Genomic DNA, 16,675 nt, shown 5'->3' on the forward strand with positions numbered 1-16,675 from the left:
TGTAGTTTGTTAAAGCAGCTTCACAGTGATAAACAGAAGGAAACAACAGGATCATTTATGGAAACAGCTGTGGAGACTGTTCAGATTCTGCTGTAAAGCGTCTCTGAAAGAGAGTAGTGTCGTTATTTAGCTCAAGTCAGTTCAGGGTTGATTCAGACGAACTATGAATCATATTTTATTTATTATCTCAATTTCTTCTCCTCTTGATTTATTAAGCATAATCATGTGCAATATTTGCCTGCTGGTTATTTGTCCTGAAAACATTTCATTTTAATTTGGATTTTGCATTATCTTGCATTGCTAACAAGCCTCCACAAGCTTTCATGACTGCTGTTGTCAGATTTCATATATTGTCTGATCTGTGAGTTGATGATTGTGCGTCTGTGGATCTATTGTGTGCACAAGATTTTCACTCCATAGTTTCAAACTGTAACGAATTGTCATTCAGGCTGGGATCCATTTGCATGCTTTATTAGACAAGTTCGTAGTCATACAGGCAGGGTAGATCAGGGGCAACCAGATACGATACAGGACAGGCAGAATCGTAAACAGGAAGCAGGCAATGGTCAGGGCTGGCAGATAACACTCACAGATCATGATACAAAGCACAAGTCAGGGACAGGCAGCAGAGGTTCGTAAACGATAAGCAGCAGGTTCAGTAACAGGTAAGCAATCAGATAATAGAATAACGCTCAGAATTGTACACCACGGCAATACAAGACTTCGCATCTATGTGTGGTGTATGAGAGTCCTTTATAGTCCGGTTAACGAGGTACAGCTGGCGGGTAATTAGTCCAAGGCAGGGGATGATGGGAATTGTAGTGTGCATGTGAATGTTAGTACTCGGGTGAGGGCTCCCTCCGATGGCCAGAGGAGGGAATCACTGAGTTCGTCTCTGTGACATAAACCAAATGCAAAAAGAATAGCTGAAGATGTTATAGCTGACAGCTTTAACATGTGAGATAATGATCATTTCTTTTTTAAATCAAACCCAGATGGGATGATAAATAAAATTATATTTATCTGCACTTTTTACAGTTAAAGCTGCAGTAGGTAACTTTTGTAAAAATGTATTTTTTACATATTTGTTAAACCTGTCATTATGTCCTGACAGTAGAATATGAGACAGATAATCTGTGAAAAAAATCAAGCTCCTCTGGCTCCTCCCAGTGGTCCTATTGCGATTTGCAGAAATACACCGCTCCTGGTAAGAAACAACCAATCAGAGCCAGGAGGAGTGTCTTAGCAGTGTCAATCAAGCTCGCGTGTGCTGATCACACCCCTCTCATGCACAGCGCGTACAGGCGTTCAAATTCAAGATTACCGGTGTGCTGCAGCTTTGCTCATGGTGGACAAACAATCCAAACTGCCACTTCCTGGAGTGGCACCTGCTCATAAAATAAAGACAGGTAAACGGAAAAAGACAGATGACGATGATAAAAAAAGCCAAAAAGAAAGAATTAGATAGAGCCCGAAATAAAATGAGGGTAAATATCGGAGCGGCTTTTCCGAGGTGGAGGGAGCTACGTGTCCTGAAAGGATTAAAAACCGATTCAGAGTTAGCCACATTTCTGCTTGACAAGTAAGTATCCCTGCTTGATTTGTTTCATTTTTAAGAACTACACAACTAAGATAATTTCAAAACAGGCCTGCCCGTCCCCTGCCTGATGCTCCGCGCACACCACAGCTTCCTCTTCTCCCGCCCGTTGACTCCTCGAAGTCGCTGTGGTTGTGAATTCCTTGTCGGAGCCCATGGACTTGGTGTCAAAACTCTAGCCACATAACATACAGATAAAATGTCACGCACTGTGCAAAGCAACTATTGAAACCTACTAATTCACTGGCTTGTCATGTTGCTGAAATAATGTACTAGTAAACCTTATTTAGCATTACATATCGATAGAATAATTACTTGCATACTGTAACGTTAGTTACTGTTATATTATCTTACTAGCTATTTATTACTTATAGAAATAGTGCAACGTCATATAGTTATATTACATGTATTGCAAAATACGTAATGTTTTGAGGACCAAGTTTGTAGTCAAAGTATGGGCAGGCCATAGTCAATATAAATCATATTGTTGATGTTTCGTCCATACCAGTGAATGTGCCATAACTCTTTATCTGCTGTCATCGGTGGCCCTGCTTGCTTACTAGCCTGCGCGTTCACGGCAGGCTCCGTTTTGATGGGGAGGAGCTGTGGAGGGAGGGCTGTAGCGCAGCATAGAGCAAGGGGGAGTGACCTGTGAGTTGTGCTTGTTCAAATTTTCAGGCTAATTCAACGTTTTCTAAAAACTCCCTACTGCAGCTTTAACTTAGGACATGTTTCTCAATACACTTTTTCAAAACTCTAAAAGCTAAAAACAATAACAACAGGCAGTATCATACAGTTTTTTTTTCTAAAATCTCTTTACAAATCAAGAATGACACTCTACTATTTAGAAGTCACTGCAGTTTATGTTCCATGGGCCATGTTTTCACTATAGTACATTATTCCTAGTTTAACACTTGAACACTTGAAATACTGAATGTATTTTGTGTCAAAGCAATGAATGATCCACAGTTTATCCACATAGATTCTGTTGTGATCGTTGTGATTTATAAAAAGCTTATAAATCATACTAAGTAATGTTTTAAAATATAAATATGCAGAAAGTTTTCTGTGATTTGTAGGTTTAGGAATAGAATTAAGGCACAAAGTGTCTATCGGTTTCATTAGTCAATCATGAAAGCAAGTGATGAGCAGTGCTGACTGAAAACTGCATTTAACTGAATATTGTCACAGGTGGTTGCAGCAATGATGAGTCATAACTCTTTATTAAGCAGTAATTAGGAGTTTATTGAAGCAAAAGTCAGTTAATAGTGAGAATTGGACCCTAATCTAAAGTGTGACCCATTAATCTCATAACATTATTTATGAAGTTAGAACTGCAGAGAAGATGTTTTCATGGTACATCTGAGCTTCATTAAAATGACTATAAATACATCTAAATGCACTTCAGATGCAGAAGATTGCCAGCAAGCCAATAACATATAATATTATAATATTTTTAACTTAAAAAATGGAGAATTTTCACCTGCTCAAGAGGAAAAATTGAGTTTTGTATATAATAATACTCCAACTAAGTATTTAGTTTGACTTATACAAGTAGTCAACATTTTCAGAAGGTTCAACACCTGCTTTCACTATTTTAAAAAATATTATTTATTTATTTATTTTCAAATAGTACCTTCATTTTTGAAAGTGCCTGGTAAAAGTGGTCCTTTTTCTTTGTGTCCAACAGCAGTGAGTCAGTGAAGGACAATGGCTTCCGCTAAACCGCACTATGACACACCAGATGAGCAGGAAGAAGAAAAGCTGAAACACAAGGAAGGTAATAAAGGAAAGAATATCAGTAAATAATATTAAAGTTGTCATTTTGTTTTGTTTTTTATTAGGAGTGCAAAACATACAACATAGTGTGAACACAAAACACAACAACAAAACACAAAAACAACAATAAAACAGCAATGAAAAATAAGCAGAAATGACAAATGGGTAATAGTAGAAGTATTTAAATAGTAATAGCATGTATGATAACAATGATAATAATATTTTGTGATGACGGCAACAGTAATAATAATAATAACAGTAATAATAATAACAATAGTGATACTAAAGATGGTGTTGATAAGTTGTGTTGACGGAAATAGTAATATCAATAATAATAATAATAACATTTATATAAATAATAGTAACCGTAATAACAATAATAATAATAACAATAGTAATACTAAATATAGCTGCGAGCAGCGATGGCGGGCCCAAGCCCGGTGGCACCGCCACCCCGGTGGCTTCAGGGCAACTGTGCACAGCGGGCAATAGGCACTTAAAACGGTTAAACATCAAAGGACTATGTCAAATTCACTCCACATTTACTGCACTACAAGGTGCCACTATAGAGCCCCTCCTCCCTGCCCATTTTCAAAGGATTACATGTGCCAAGTTTTAACATTATTCTGATGAATTTTGAAGCAAATCAGGTAAAAATAAGAGGGTGATCTCAATGTATGCTGAAAGTGACACATTTTCTGCTTCCAGTTGGTGGCGCTATTACTTTGAATCACAATAGTCACATCCATGTGATCAGCCTTGTACAACGAAGACTAAGCCGAAGTTTCATCAAAATCAATTAATGTATGCAGAAGTTATAACACTTTGTTTCCCTTTTCTTGCCATAAATTCGTTGCCTCGCCACGGCCAAACCGTTTGAGATATCCAAAATCCGTTTGCAATTAAACAACTTCAATGTGTTAGCAACAAGTTAAAAAAAGTTTGGTGTAAATTGGATAAACCCTGTAGGAGCAGTAGTATAAAATTCATAGCCTGTTTTTTCAAAAAATTAACATTCAAACCAAAATAGCTGACTTCCTGTTGGTCGGAGCTAATGAATGTAAATTAGAAAATTGTCCGGCTTGATGAGAACAATATGTGTACCGAGTTTGGTGATTGTAGGAAAAACTAACCCCCCACTTTTGTCAAAAGGTGGCGCTACTGAGCCCCTCCACCACGCCCATTTCTATGGCTTTGTCCATGTCTACTGGTTGACAATATTGATGTGTGTGTCGAGTTTCATGCAATTTGAAGCATGTTAAGAGCCTCAAAAACACTCAAGAATATTATTACAGTTTGACCTGTTGCCATGGCAACAATATTTCAAATATCAAAAATCCTGTCATAGGTCTACATCTGCTGTGTATTGACATTACACTGATGAAGTTTGAAGCAAATCAGGTAAAAATAAGAGGGTGATCTCAAAACATTTCAAAAAGTGATACACTTCCTGCTGCCAGTTGGTGGCGCTATAACTTTGACTCACAATAGTCACATCCATGTGATCAGACTCCTATAACGAACACACTCGTGAAGTTTCATAAAGATCAATATATGTATGCAGACGTTATAACACATTTCCTGTTTCCTTTTTCTCGCCATAAATTCGTTGCCTCGCCACGGCCAAACCGTTCGAGATATCAAAAATCCCCTGGCAATTTTTAATCATCAGTGTCTTGACTTCATGCTGACCGAGTTTGGTGGCGATCGGATTAATCGTCTAGGAGGAGTATATCAAATTCCAGAGCATGCGTTTTTCAAAACAACCCTTAATAGCTGACTTCCTGTTGGCGTGGTGTTTAACTTAGAGCACGAAAGTTGTTCGGCCCGATGAGGTCTATATGTGTACTGAGTTTCATACTAATACGTGCAAGCGTGTTTAATATATGGACCAAATTTTCAGACTTTTTTCAAGGGGGCGCTGTCGAGCCCCCTGCCACGCCCGGGTACCAGCCTCTCCGGCGTCCTAATGGCCGCGGATTCCAATGTGTGTGCCAATTTTCAAGAGTTTTTGAGCATGTTAAGGCCCCAAAAAGCCCCGGAAGACGGAAAAAAAATAAAAAAAAAAAAAAAAAAAAAAATAATAATAATCCTTAGAAGAACAAGAGGGCCCTGCGCGAATTTTCGCTTGGGCCCTAAATATGGTGATGATGATAATATTTTGTATTGACAGCAATAGTAATATCAACAATAATATAATAACATTAATAACAACAATAGTAATAATAACAATAGTAATGCTAAAGATGGCGATGATGATAATATTTTGCGGTGACGGCAACAGTAATATCAATAATAATAACAGTAATAATAATGATAATAACAATGGTAAAATGACAATAGTAATAGTAATAATGAAATAATGACACATACCACACCTCTCCTAGCTTTTGTGTCAGTGTGCATGTTTTTTGTTTTTTTTCTCCTTCTCATTCACAGTACAGTTACTATTTGTATGTATGCCTAAGCTGAGGTGGTGCATTAAAAGAAGGGAGTGGTGCTTTAAAATCAGCATTTGATGCATTAAAATCATGTGTGGTATATGTTAGGTGTAGATTTGATTTGGTTATATTTATATATTTTAGATATATATATTTCTTTTTTTTTTAAATTATTAAAGATATTCATTATACCGTTACTGTCCTTATATCAAGCAAAATATCATCCCATCAACATCATTCTATTACTGCTCAATGTTTCTATGATATATTTCATAATATTACTAAAACCTTGTATAAATATGTATAATAATAAATGAATACATAATTAATTAGGATGAGTGTGTCAGATTTGTAATAGTTGAATGAGGTCTGATCTGGAGTGTTGTGGTTCCGATATACAGTTGTAATGAGGTGAAAAATATTCTAGGGAGATGTAGTCTGTGAGCAAATTTTTCCAATGCGTTATGTGAATAGTGTTTCGGGATTTCCAGTTCAAGAAGATGGCCAAGAAAAAAAGTTGTCATTTTAGAAATGTCATTAATCTCTCTCTATTCTAGTCCAGATGAGCAGCAGCACTCACTGTGGAGTCGGTGTTGATGTGAACGCTGAAACAGGAGCAACTGTAAATGCTCCTTTACTTTCTGGAAACACCTTCACGGGCCCAGTGAACATCTACAACTCTGCAGGAAACGGTATCAATATAACAGTGCTTACTGAGACACAACTAGTGAAGTTTGTTTTATGACTATTTTGCTAATGGGCAATCATGCTTTAGTCTTTTCTTCAGTTTATCTGTATATTTTGCCTTTAATTTTTGACTTCTCTCCTTTTCTTTCTCCACACAGAGACACAAAAAGCCTCAGAGAGAGAGCCAGAGAAGCACACAGTAGATCAAGGTACAACAGTCGTGTTTCCTCACACTGCACTGACAGATTCTGACTGACACCAACAGACACGTTCGTTGTGTTTTCCCCCTGTTGACAGTGGCTGGTGTTGGTTTTCATCAACTGAACATGTTCAATCAGTGTTTATCAGGATGTGGAATGTTTGAGTTTATGCAGCTCACATACAGTGTTGAAGTATACATTACTTAAGCAAGTACTTACAAATTATTACAAACAATTAATTTATAGTTTATTCATAGTTTATATATTGTAGTTTCTGCTTTGTTAATATATTAATATTCATGGTGACTCTGCCTAGGCATGTTTTTTAAACTGTACAAACTGTATATTCTATCACCCTATACTAACTCTAATATTAATATAATAAGTAAAAATATATGATATATATAATTTTCCATGACCTAATCTAAAGTGTTAATCATTTATGGTTAATAAGTTGTTAACAAAGCATAGATAAACATTATCTAACTCTTTACATATAAGCTAATTAAACAATAATAATTTGGTTAATTATAGTGACAATGAATGGGGAACTCACTATTTGTATATAGCCTATTAATAAATTAACAATGTAGAGGCTACAATATATTAACTATGAATGAACTATAAACTAATAGTTTGGAAATTATTTGTAAGTACTTTATTACTGTATACTAATTATAAGGTTCATTATTATTTATAACAATATATTTCTGTACATGAAAACAAAAGAATATGTAACAGCAAGCAGCAACTGCAGGGCCAAACCATAGACTGTAAAAAAAGATGGATGCTGTGACACTGCTTCCTTCCATTGTAATGAACAATGTAAAACGTACGGCGATGGGTGTTGACATGTTACGCAAAAACGTCAGTTTAGAGCCTGGGCATGCGCAGAAGGAATCGTTAGTGGAGCCCGGAGGCGGAGTTTGTCGTGGCAAATTCGATGTTTCTTTGTCCCTTCAGATCTGGTCTCGAAGAAAAACTCACAGAGTCGAAGTTCCAGGTCTCAGAAGTATTTAACTTTATTGTCAAACAACAAAGTGAGATGCCAGCTCCGCATCTGAAGCTCCCGTAGCCGGGGCACAGTTTTTATACAATTTTCTTATCTCTTAAAAACACACCAAAGTAATATCATTGGCTGGTAATATTCACCCTAACAGTTATTTTCCATGATCTCATCTACGGGGGCTCTTCTCCCACATCTCCTTCCCATGTACTCCCCGACCTTTCTGCCATAGTCATTTCACCAATTAAAACTTCAGGTGTTGCTTATGTAAGGGACAATTTTCTTAGTAGGGTGGCCGCCTGCCAACTACTGTACATCTTTTACCCTAATCTCTCATGGCCTTCTGCCAATTGATGGTCAACGCTTTTCCCATTGGCTGCCTCATGTGACTGCACTCCAGAAGAGGTAAGAGTCAAACATCACTCCCTCTCTCACCAAAAACATGATCAAACTCTCTGATAAAACAAAAAAAGGCGCCCCTTCTGTCACGGACTCACACACGAAGACGAGAGACAGATCCAATTGCAGGTAATTTATTAGGGAAATCCAAAATCGTAGTCCACAACAAGCATGAGTCAAAAACCAGGTATCAGTCCATAAAAAATAACAAAAACAAAACACGGGAACAGGAAACAACACAGACTGGGAAAGTGAACTGAAAACTCCAGGAAGTGAACAGAAACAGACAGGGTATAAATAGACAGACACTGATTAAATGATGCATGACAGCTGGTGGTAATGAAGTGATAGAGGGATAGTGAGTCCGGCAGTGCGTTATGGGTAGTGTAGTCAATGGGTGAAAGAGTCCAGGATGGAGTGCCCTCAAGTGGCAGATAGGGCACTCACACAATCGATCGTGACATTACCCCCCCTCAAAGGAGCGGCTACCAGACGCTCCACCAGACAAAACAAAAACACAACTCAGGAGGGAGGTGGACAGGAGGAGGATCAGGGGGAGGGATGGCGGGTCAGATCCAGGGTGCCCCACAGATAGCCAGGGCGGTGCTGGAGGAACTGACCAGGCTGGTTCCAGCGGTTCTGGAGTCCTGGCTGAGAGCCAGGGTGGCGCTGGAGGAACTGACCAGGCTGGTTCCAGCGGTTCTGGAGTCCTGGCTGAATACCAGGGTGGCGCTGGAGGAACTGACCAGGCTGGTTCCAGCGGGTCTGGAGTCCTGGCTGATTGCCAGGGTGGTGCCGGAGGAACTGACCAGGCGGGTTCCAACGGTTCAGACGGCCTGGGCAGTGGCGACAGGGCAGAAAGCCTGGGTGGCGGCGGCAGGGCAGAAGGCTTGGATGACGGCGGCAGGACAGAAGATCTAGGCGGTGGCGGCAGGGCAGAAGGCTTGGACGGCGGCAGGGCAGAAGGTTTGGAGGGCGGCAGGGCAGTAGGCTTGGACGGCGGCGGCAGGGCAGAAGATCTGGGTGGCGGCGGAGGCGGCAGGGCTGACCAAGGGTGCTCCATGGCCGTCTCAGGGAGAGCGGGCAGCTCGGTGACGGTTTCCGTGGCCGGCTCTGGCTGCTCAGGAGGCAGGGCAAGGCGCTTAGTTGGCGCCGGCAGGGCAAGGCGCTTAGTTGGCGCCGGCAGGGCAAGGCGCTTCGGTGGCGCCGGCAGGGCAAGGCGCTTGGAGAACCCACGAACAGCCACTAGAGTGGTCTCCAGGCCTTGTAGGACGGAGGAAGCCCTTTTCCTCCTTCTCCTCCGCTTATGAGGGTGAGGCAGTGGCTCACCCAAAATGGACTCACTGGCTGGAGCGGGCTCTGGAGTGGACTCACTGGCTGGAGCGGGCTCTGGAGTGGACTCACTGGCTGGAGCGGGCTCTGGAGTGGGCTCACTGGCTGGAGCGGGCTCTGGAGTGGGCTCACTGGCTGGAGCGGGCTCTGGAGTGGGCTCACTGGCTGGAGCGAGCTCTGGAGTGGGCTCACTGGCTGGAGCGGGCTCTGGAGTGGGCTCACTGGCTGGAGCGGGCTCTGGAGTGGGCTCACTGGCTGGAGAGGGCTCTGGAGTGGACTCACTGGCTGGAGCGGGCTCTGGAGTGGACTCACTGGCTGGAGCGGGCTCTGGAGTGGACTCACTGGCTGGAGCGGGCTCTGGAGTGGACTCACTGGCTGGAGCGGGCTCTGGAGTGGACTCACTGGCTGGAGCGGGCTCTGGAGTGGACTCACTGGCTGGCGCGGGCTCTGGAGTGGACTCACTGGCTGGCGCGGGCTCTGGAGTGGACTCACTGGCTGGAGCGGGCTCTGGAGTGGACTCACTGGCTGCAGCGGGCTCTGGAGTGGACTCACTGGCTGGAGCGGGCTCTGGAGTGGACTCACTGGCTGGAGCGGGCTCTGGAGTGGACTCACTGGCTGGAGCGGGCTCTGGAGTGAACTCACTGGCTGGAGCGGGCTCTGGAGTGGACTCACTGGCTGGAGCGGGCTCTGGAGTGGACTCATTGGCTGGAGCGGGCTCTGGAGTGAACTCACTGGCTGGAGCGGGCTCTGGAATGGACTCACTGGCTGGAGCGGGCTCTGGAGTGGACTCACTGGCTGGAGCGGGCTCTGGACCTTGGGGGAAGAAGGGAACCTTCCTCCTTCTCCTCCTCCTCCTTTTACCAGGGTTAAGCAGAAGCTCAGTGCCTACCTCCCCTGTGACTTCTGGAACGGATTCATGGGCTGGAGCATGTACACTGCCTGGTAGATTAGGTGGGGTCCCCCTACCCCGATCTTCAAGGTAGTAGACGAACCCCCAAAAATCCATGTCACCCAATCCATCTCTCTCCCTCGACGGCAACGGGTCATCCAGACAACCGTTGAAAAGGTCAATCAGACACGCATCATTGTAACCTAGCCCTGCTGCCAGGGTCCAAAACATTTGTGCCAATCCACCGACCTGATGACCTGTTGCCGCAGGGTGGTTAAATTGCTCAGGCGAGCCATCCGTTCCCTCACAGTGGTAGGAGGAGTGATGTGGATCCCCATCCTGCTGGATCCTTAGGTGCTGGAGTTTTCTGTCACGGACTCACACACGAAGACGAGAGACAGATCCAATTGCAGGTAATTTATTAGGGAAATCCAAAATCGTAGTCCACAACAAGCATGAGTCAAAAACCAGGTATCAGTCCATAAAAAATAACAAAAACAAAACACGGGAACAGGAAACAACACAGACTGGGAAAGTGAACTGAAAACTCCAGGAAGTGAACAGAAACAGACAGGGTATAAATAGACAGACACTGATTAAATGATGCATGACAGCTGGTGGTAATGAAGTGATAGAGGGATAGTGAGTCCGGCAGTGCGTTATGGGTAGTGTAGTCAATGGGTGAAAGAGTCCAGGATGGAGTGCCCTCAAGTGGCAGATAGGGCACTCACACAATCGATCGTGACACCTTCCATCTCTTTATGTAGTCGGTCTTACAGAACTCGTCCAGTTCATCCAGCCCTGGACCAATTGGTTACACTCCAGTGTTGGTGCATCCGATATCGACTCCAGTTCATCTTACAGATACATTGATCATCTGTTTGGCAGCTGCATTGGCCATCATTGATCTGAGAAAAGGCACAATACAACAGAACGTCTCGGTTACGTATGTAACCCTCGTTCCCTGAAGGAGGGAACGGAGACGTACGTCAGTAGTGACCGACGAATTGGGATATCGCTTAGAGAGCCCTATCAGCTTCGTGTAAACTAAAACAAGCCAATGGAATTGGCGTGCGATATTTGCATAATGCGCACCGCCTCCGACAGGTGTATATAAATAGGAAGCAGATGCAATCGCACTCTGTTTTTCGCTGAGGAGACAACTGGTGTCCGCGCTACAGCGAGGGTACAGAAACTGTGGCGACGGGACGTACGTCTCCGTTCCCTCCTTCAGGGAACGAGGGTTACATACGTAACCGAGACGTTCCCTTTCAGTCGGTCACGTTCGACGTACGTCAGTAGTGACCGACGAATTGGGATCCCAACTAAAGCGCCACAGTTACGAAACCCCTTCCAGTGCCCAGCGCAAGCTCAGCCGCCCATAGCACCGGCTGGCGGTGAAGGGGGCGAGCTTACACCGAGAGAGTCTACTGCTGTCTAACCACTACCCACTAAGTAAACTAGACTACACTGGGGAAGCGAACCCGTAAGGGACGCTGCGGAGACCACTACCTACCCAATGGGGGAGGAGTTTACGTGGAATACACATATGGACTGGCCCGGGGGGCAGTACGCATATGGAGTCCCTGGGATGGCTCCACCTGGTAGGGGGAGACTCATCTGACAGGTGACAGCAGAGCTGGCTCTGCTAAGGGAAAGACACGGACTCAGCCCGTAGGGAGTTTAAAACCGTGGATAATTACACATATGGGACCGCTCACGTAGAGGAGTCACGACATATGGGCCCCAGCCAACAGACAGCATCAGCGACGGATGTAGGCCTGGCATCAGACACTCCGCAATGTCCGAGCCGAAGGGGGAGGCGGAGGAACTCGACAGGGTTTGCCAAGCGGGGAACACGACTGGAGTGAAGTATGCACGTATCCGGCCGGTGGCGGGAATGGCATTGCAAGCCGACACTTAGAGCGGGTACAACACGTCTACCGACTAGTGGATGCGAGTACACGTGAAGATACCGGCTCTACACGTAGGCTATAAAACCTAGCGAACGTGTTAGGTGTCGCCCAGCCCGCAGCTCTACAGATATCTGTCAGCGAGGCGCCATGAGCCAGCGCCCAGGAGGAGGCCACCCCTCTGGTGGAGTGGGCTCTCAACCCGAGCGGGCAAGGCACGCCCTGGGATTCGTACGCCAAGGCGATGGCATCCACTATCCAGTGGGCCATCCTCTGCTTGGAGACAGCCTTTCCCTTCTGCTGGCCTCCGTAACAGACGAAGAGCTGATCTGAGGTCCTGAAGCTTCGCGTTCTGTCCACGTAAACGCGCAGAGCGCGGACGGGACAGAGCAAAGCTAGGGCTGGGTCTGCCTCCTCCGAGGGCAGCGCTTGCAGGTTCACTACCTGATCTCTGAAGGGAGTGGTAGGAACCTTGGGCACGTATCCAGGCCGGGGTCTCAGGATGACGTGAGAATCACCGGGCCCAAATTCTAGGCACGCTTCGTCGACCGAAAATGCATGCAGATCCCCTACCCTCTTCAGGGAAGCCAATGCAACCAGAAGAACCGTCTTGAGAGACATTAGTTTCAGGTCGACTGATTGCAAAGGCTCAAAGGGATGACCCCGGAGAGCTGTGAGAACCAGGGTCAGATCCCAAGAGGGTACGGAGGAAGGGCGAGGAGGATTCAGTCTCCTCGCCCCCCTCAGGAACCTGACGATCAGATCGTGTTTCCCCAGGGACTTACCCTCAACTGCGTGGTGATGTGCGGCAATAGCGGCAACATACACCTTCAGGGTGGAGGGAGACAGCCTTCGCTCCAACCCTTCTTGCAGGAAGGAAAGCACGGATCCGACCGAACATGATCGGGGGTCCTCTCGGCGAGAGGCGCACCATTCGACGAACAGGTTCCACTTCAGCGCGTAGAGACTCCTAGTGGAAGGAGCTCTAGCGGAAGTGATGGTGTCTACGACCGCTTGCGGGAGATCACTCAGAACCTCCGCATCCCGTCCAGGGACCACACGTGGAGGTTCCATAGATCGGGACGCGGGTGCCACAGGGTGCCCCGTCTCTGAGTCAGGAGGTCCTTCCTCAGAGGAATCGGCCAGGGAGGGGCTGTCGCGAGGAGGATGAGGTCTGAGAACCAGGTCCGAGTGGGCCAGTACGGAGCCACTAACAGAACCTGCTCCCCGTCCTCCCTGACCTTGCACAGGAGTTGTGCAAGAAGGCTCACTGGGGGAAACGCATATTTGCGCAGACCCGGGGGCCAGCTGTGTGCCAGGGCATCCGTGCCGAGCGTGCCGCCGGTCAGGGAATAAAACCACTGGCAGTGGGCAGTTTCTGGGGAGGCAAACAGGTCTACCTGGGCCTCGCCGAAATGCTGCCAAATCAGCTGGACCGCCTGGGGGTGGAGCCGCCACTCGCCCGCAAGTGGAGGCTGCCGTGACAGCTCGTCGGCTGCACGGTTGAGCACACCTGGGACATGAGTGGCCCGAAGGGACCTCAGATACTTCTGACTCCACAACAAGAGATGGCGGGCAAGTTGCGACATGCGACGGGAGCGTAGACCACCTTGACGGTTGATGTACGCAACGGCCGCAGTGCTGTCTGAGCGGACTAGAACGTGCTTGCCTGACAACAGCTTCTTGAAGCGGGCCAGCGCAAGACGTACCGCTAGCAACTCGAGGCAATTGATATGCCAATGCAGCTGAGGCCCCGTCCAAAGACCTGCCACTGCATGCCCGTTGTACGTGGCCCCCCATCCGGTGGCAGAGGCATCTGTGGAGACCACAGCATGCCTGGACACTTGTTCAAGGGGTACTCCGGCCCGCAGGAACGAAGGATCCGACCACCGGACAAGGGTGCGACGGCAGCTCGGTGTCACAGGGACACGGAGCGTGCCGCACTGCCACGCCCATCTCGGGACCCGGCCGCGGAGCCAGTGTTGAAGCGGTCTCATATGAAGCAATCCGAGCGGCGTGACCGCGGCTGCAGATGCCATATGCCCCAGGAGCCTCTGAAAATCTTTCAGTGGAGCCGCTGTCCTGCGCTTGAGCGAGCTCAGGCATTTCAACACCGACTGGACGCGCGCCTCGGTGAGACGCGCAGTCCGTGCGACCGAGTCTAGTTCGAGACCGAGATAAGAGATCCTCTGCCCGGGGGCGAGTTTGCTCTTGTCCCAGTTGACCCGAAGACCCAACCGGCTGAGGTGAGCTAAAACCATGTCCCTGTGTTCGCACAACTGCTCTCGCGAGCTGGCCAGGATCAGCCAGTCGCCGAGATAGTTCAGAATACGAACGCCCTGTTCCTTGAGGGGAACAATGGCCGCCTCCGCAACCTTCGTAAAGACGCGGGGTGACAGGGCCAGCCCGAAGGGTAGGACTTTGTACTGATATGCCCGACCCTCGAACGCAAACCGGAGGAAGGGTCTGTGTCGAGGCAGAATCGAGACATGAAAGTACGCGTCCTTCAGGTCTATTGCTGCAAACCAATCCCGGGGACGGACGCATTCGAAAATGCGCTTCTGCGTGAGCATCTTGAACGGCATCCTGTGAAGATACCGGTTCAGGACGCGCAGATCCAGGATTGGCCGTAGCCCACCGCCCTTTTTCGGTACAATGAAGTAGGGGCTGTAGAACCCCGACTTCATATCGGCTGGAGGGACCGGCTCGATTGCATCCTTCGCCAGTAGGACAGCAATCTCCGCCCGGAGAACAGGTGCACTGTCCAACGACACTTGAGTGAAGTGGACACCCCTGAAAACCGGGGGACGCCGGGCGAACTGAATCGCATAGCCGAGTCTGATGGTGCGAATGAGCCAGCGGGACGGGCTGGGAAGCGTGATCCACGCCTCCAGACTCCGAGCCAGCGGGACCAAAGGCACCACAGACGCACCGGGGGTGGGGCAGCAAGGCAGAGAGGGACCTGACTCGGACGGCATGGGAGCGGCCCGGAGTGAGGTCGGACTCTGCGAGGCAGCAGTGCGAATGGGAGACGGCGCACGGGACGCGGTCTGCGCCATCACACTGCCGCCTACTGGCGGAATGGGAGGGGGTTGCGAGCGGCGAGGTGGGGCCTGGCACACTGGCAGACGCGCCCTCTTGTGACCTGGAGTTTGAGGAAACTGCTCTTTTTGTGACAAAGTGGGTACCGCTGGACTCCGGAGAGCCAGCGGCGGTAGATGGACAGACGCCACAAAATCCCCCCGGCCCTCCTCCGGGGGTGGGAGAGCAGATGGAATACTCTCCCGAAGAGCAGGAACCTTCCCCTCCAGGTCGCCCGTCTCAGGGCCGAGTTTTCCTCGACCGCTTGCCACCTGGCTTGGCAGAGACGGGCTGGGCACCACGTCCGCGACCGGCACCCTGCTGTTTGGCTGGTGTTGGCTGCTGCTTTGCCGACTTAGGAGGGGCGGAGGAAGACGCAGGCGGGCGCCCTCGGCGACGAGCAGGCTGAGGCTGAGCCACGGGCGGCTGGGTGGAGGCAGCAGCGGACCGCCGTGGCATGACATGTCTGATAGCCTCAGCCTGCTTCTGTGCAGCGGAGAACTGTTGGGCAAAGCTCTCCACCGCGTCGCCGAAAAGGCCGACCGGAGACACGGGGGAATCCAGGAACCGATGTTTGTCGGTCTCCCTCATGTCTGCCAAGGTCAGCCAGAGGTGGCGTTGCTGGACTACCAAAGTAGACATCGCCTGGCCAACAGAACGCGCTGTCACCTTCGTTGCCCGGAGGGCAAGGTCAGTGGCAGCGCGCAGCTCCCCAAGCAGCTGTTGGTCAGGACCTTCCTGGGGCAACTCCGACAGCGCTTTTGCCTGGTAAACCTGCAAAAGGGCCATCGCGTGCAGGGCGGAGGCAGCCTGCCCACAGGCACTGTAAGCCTTCTCAGTCAGACCGGCTGAGAATTTACAGGCCCGGGAAGGGAGACGCGGCTCACCGCGCCAGCCAGTGGCCGTTGGACACAACTGCATCGCAACAGACCGCTCGACTGGCGGGATCCTCGCGTATCCCCTGGCTTCCCCGCCGTCCAGGGAGGTGAAGGCGGACGAGGGACCAGGCCTTGTACGAGCCCTATACGGAGCTTGCCAAGACCTGGTCACCTCATCGTGTACTTCCGGGAAGAAAGGCATTGGGGCGGGACGCTGGGTTTGACCAGCGCGACCCCCCCCAAGTACCAATCGTCCAACCGAGATGGGCCAGGACAGGGTGGAGGGTTCCACTCAAGCCCGACGCACAAGGCGGCCCGGGAGAGCACAGCCGTGAGCTCGGGATCCGACTCGGGCAACGCTACTGTCCCGGGCGGCAGCGCGTCCGGATCTTCCTCCCCCGAGGACTCAGGCTCACCTTCCGATGCAGAGATCGACATCCGATCCGCCGCCGGCGCACCAAAGGTAACGGCTG

At 48.5% G+C, this 16,675-nt stretch overlaps 1 protein-coding gene across 2 annotated transcripts in view; it reads left to right on the forward strand.

Annotated features, from left to right (window-relative positions):
- Positions 1–16,675, forward strand: part of LOC125245415 (NLR family CARD domain-containing protein 3-like) — a 67,098-nt gene that overhangs the window by 7,821 nt on the left and 42,602 nt on the right. Inside the window, exons 2-4 of one of the 2 annotated variants that reach the window (XM_048155988.1) lie at positions 3,288–3,377; positions 6,375–6,509; positions 6,663–6,713. In XM_048155988.1, coding sequence (XP_048011945.1) covers positions 3,308–3,377; positions 6,375–6,509; positions 6,663–6,713 — 256 coding nt within the window. In that variant the 5' untranslated portion in view covers positions 3,288–3,307. Of the gene's footprint in view, positions 1–3,260; positions 3,378–6,374; positions 6,510–6,662; positions 6,714–16,675 lie in introns of those variants that run through there. The other variant, XM_048155989.1, reaches the window with a different exon arrangement.

Source organism: Megalobrama amblycephala, linkage group LG14 (genome assembly GCF_018812025.1).
Source record: "Megalobrama amblycephala isolate DHTTF-2021 linkage group LG14, ASM1881202v1, whole genome shotgun sequence".
In the NCBI taxonomy this organism is placed as follows: domain Eukaryota; kingdom Metazoa; phylum Chordata; class Actinopteri; order Cypriniformes; family Xenocyprididae; genus Megalobrama; species Megalobrama amblycephala.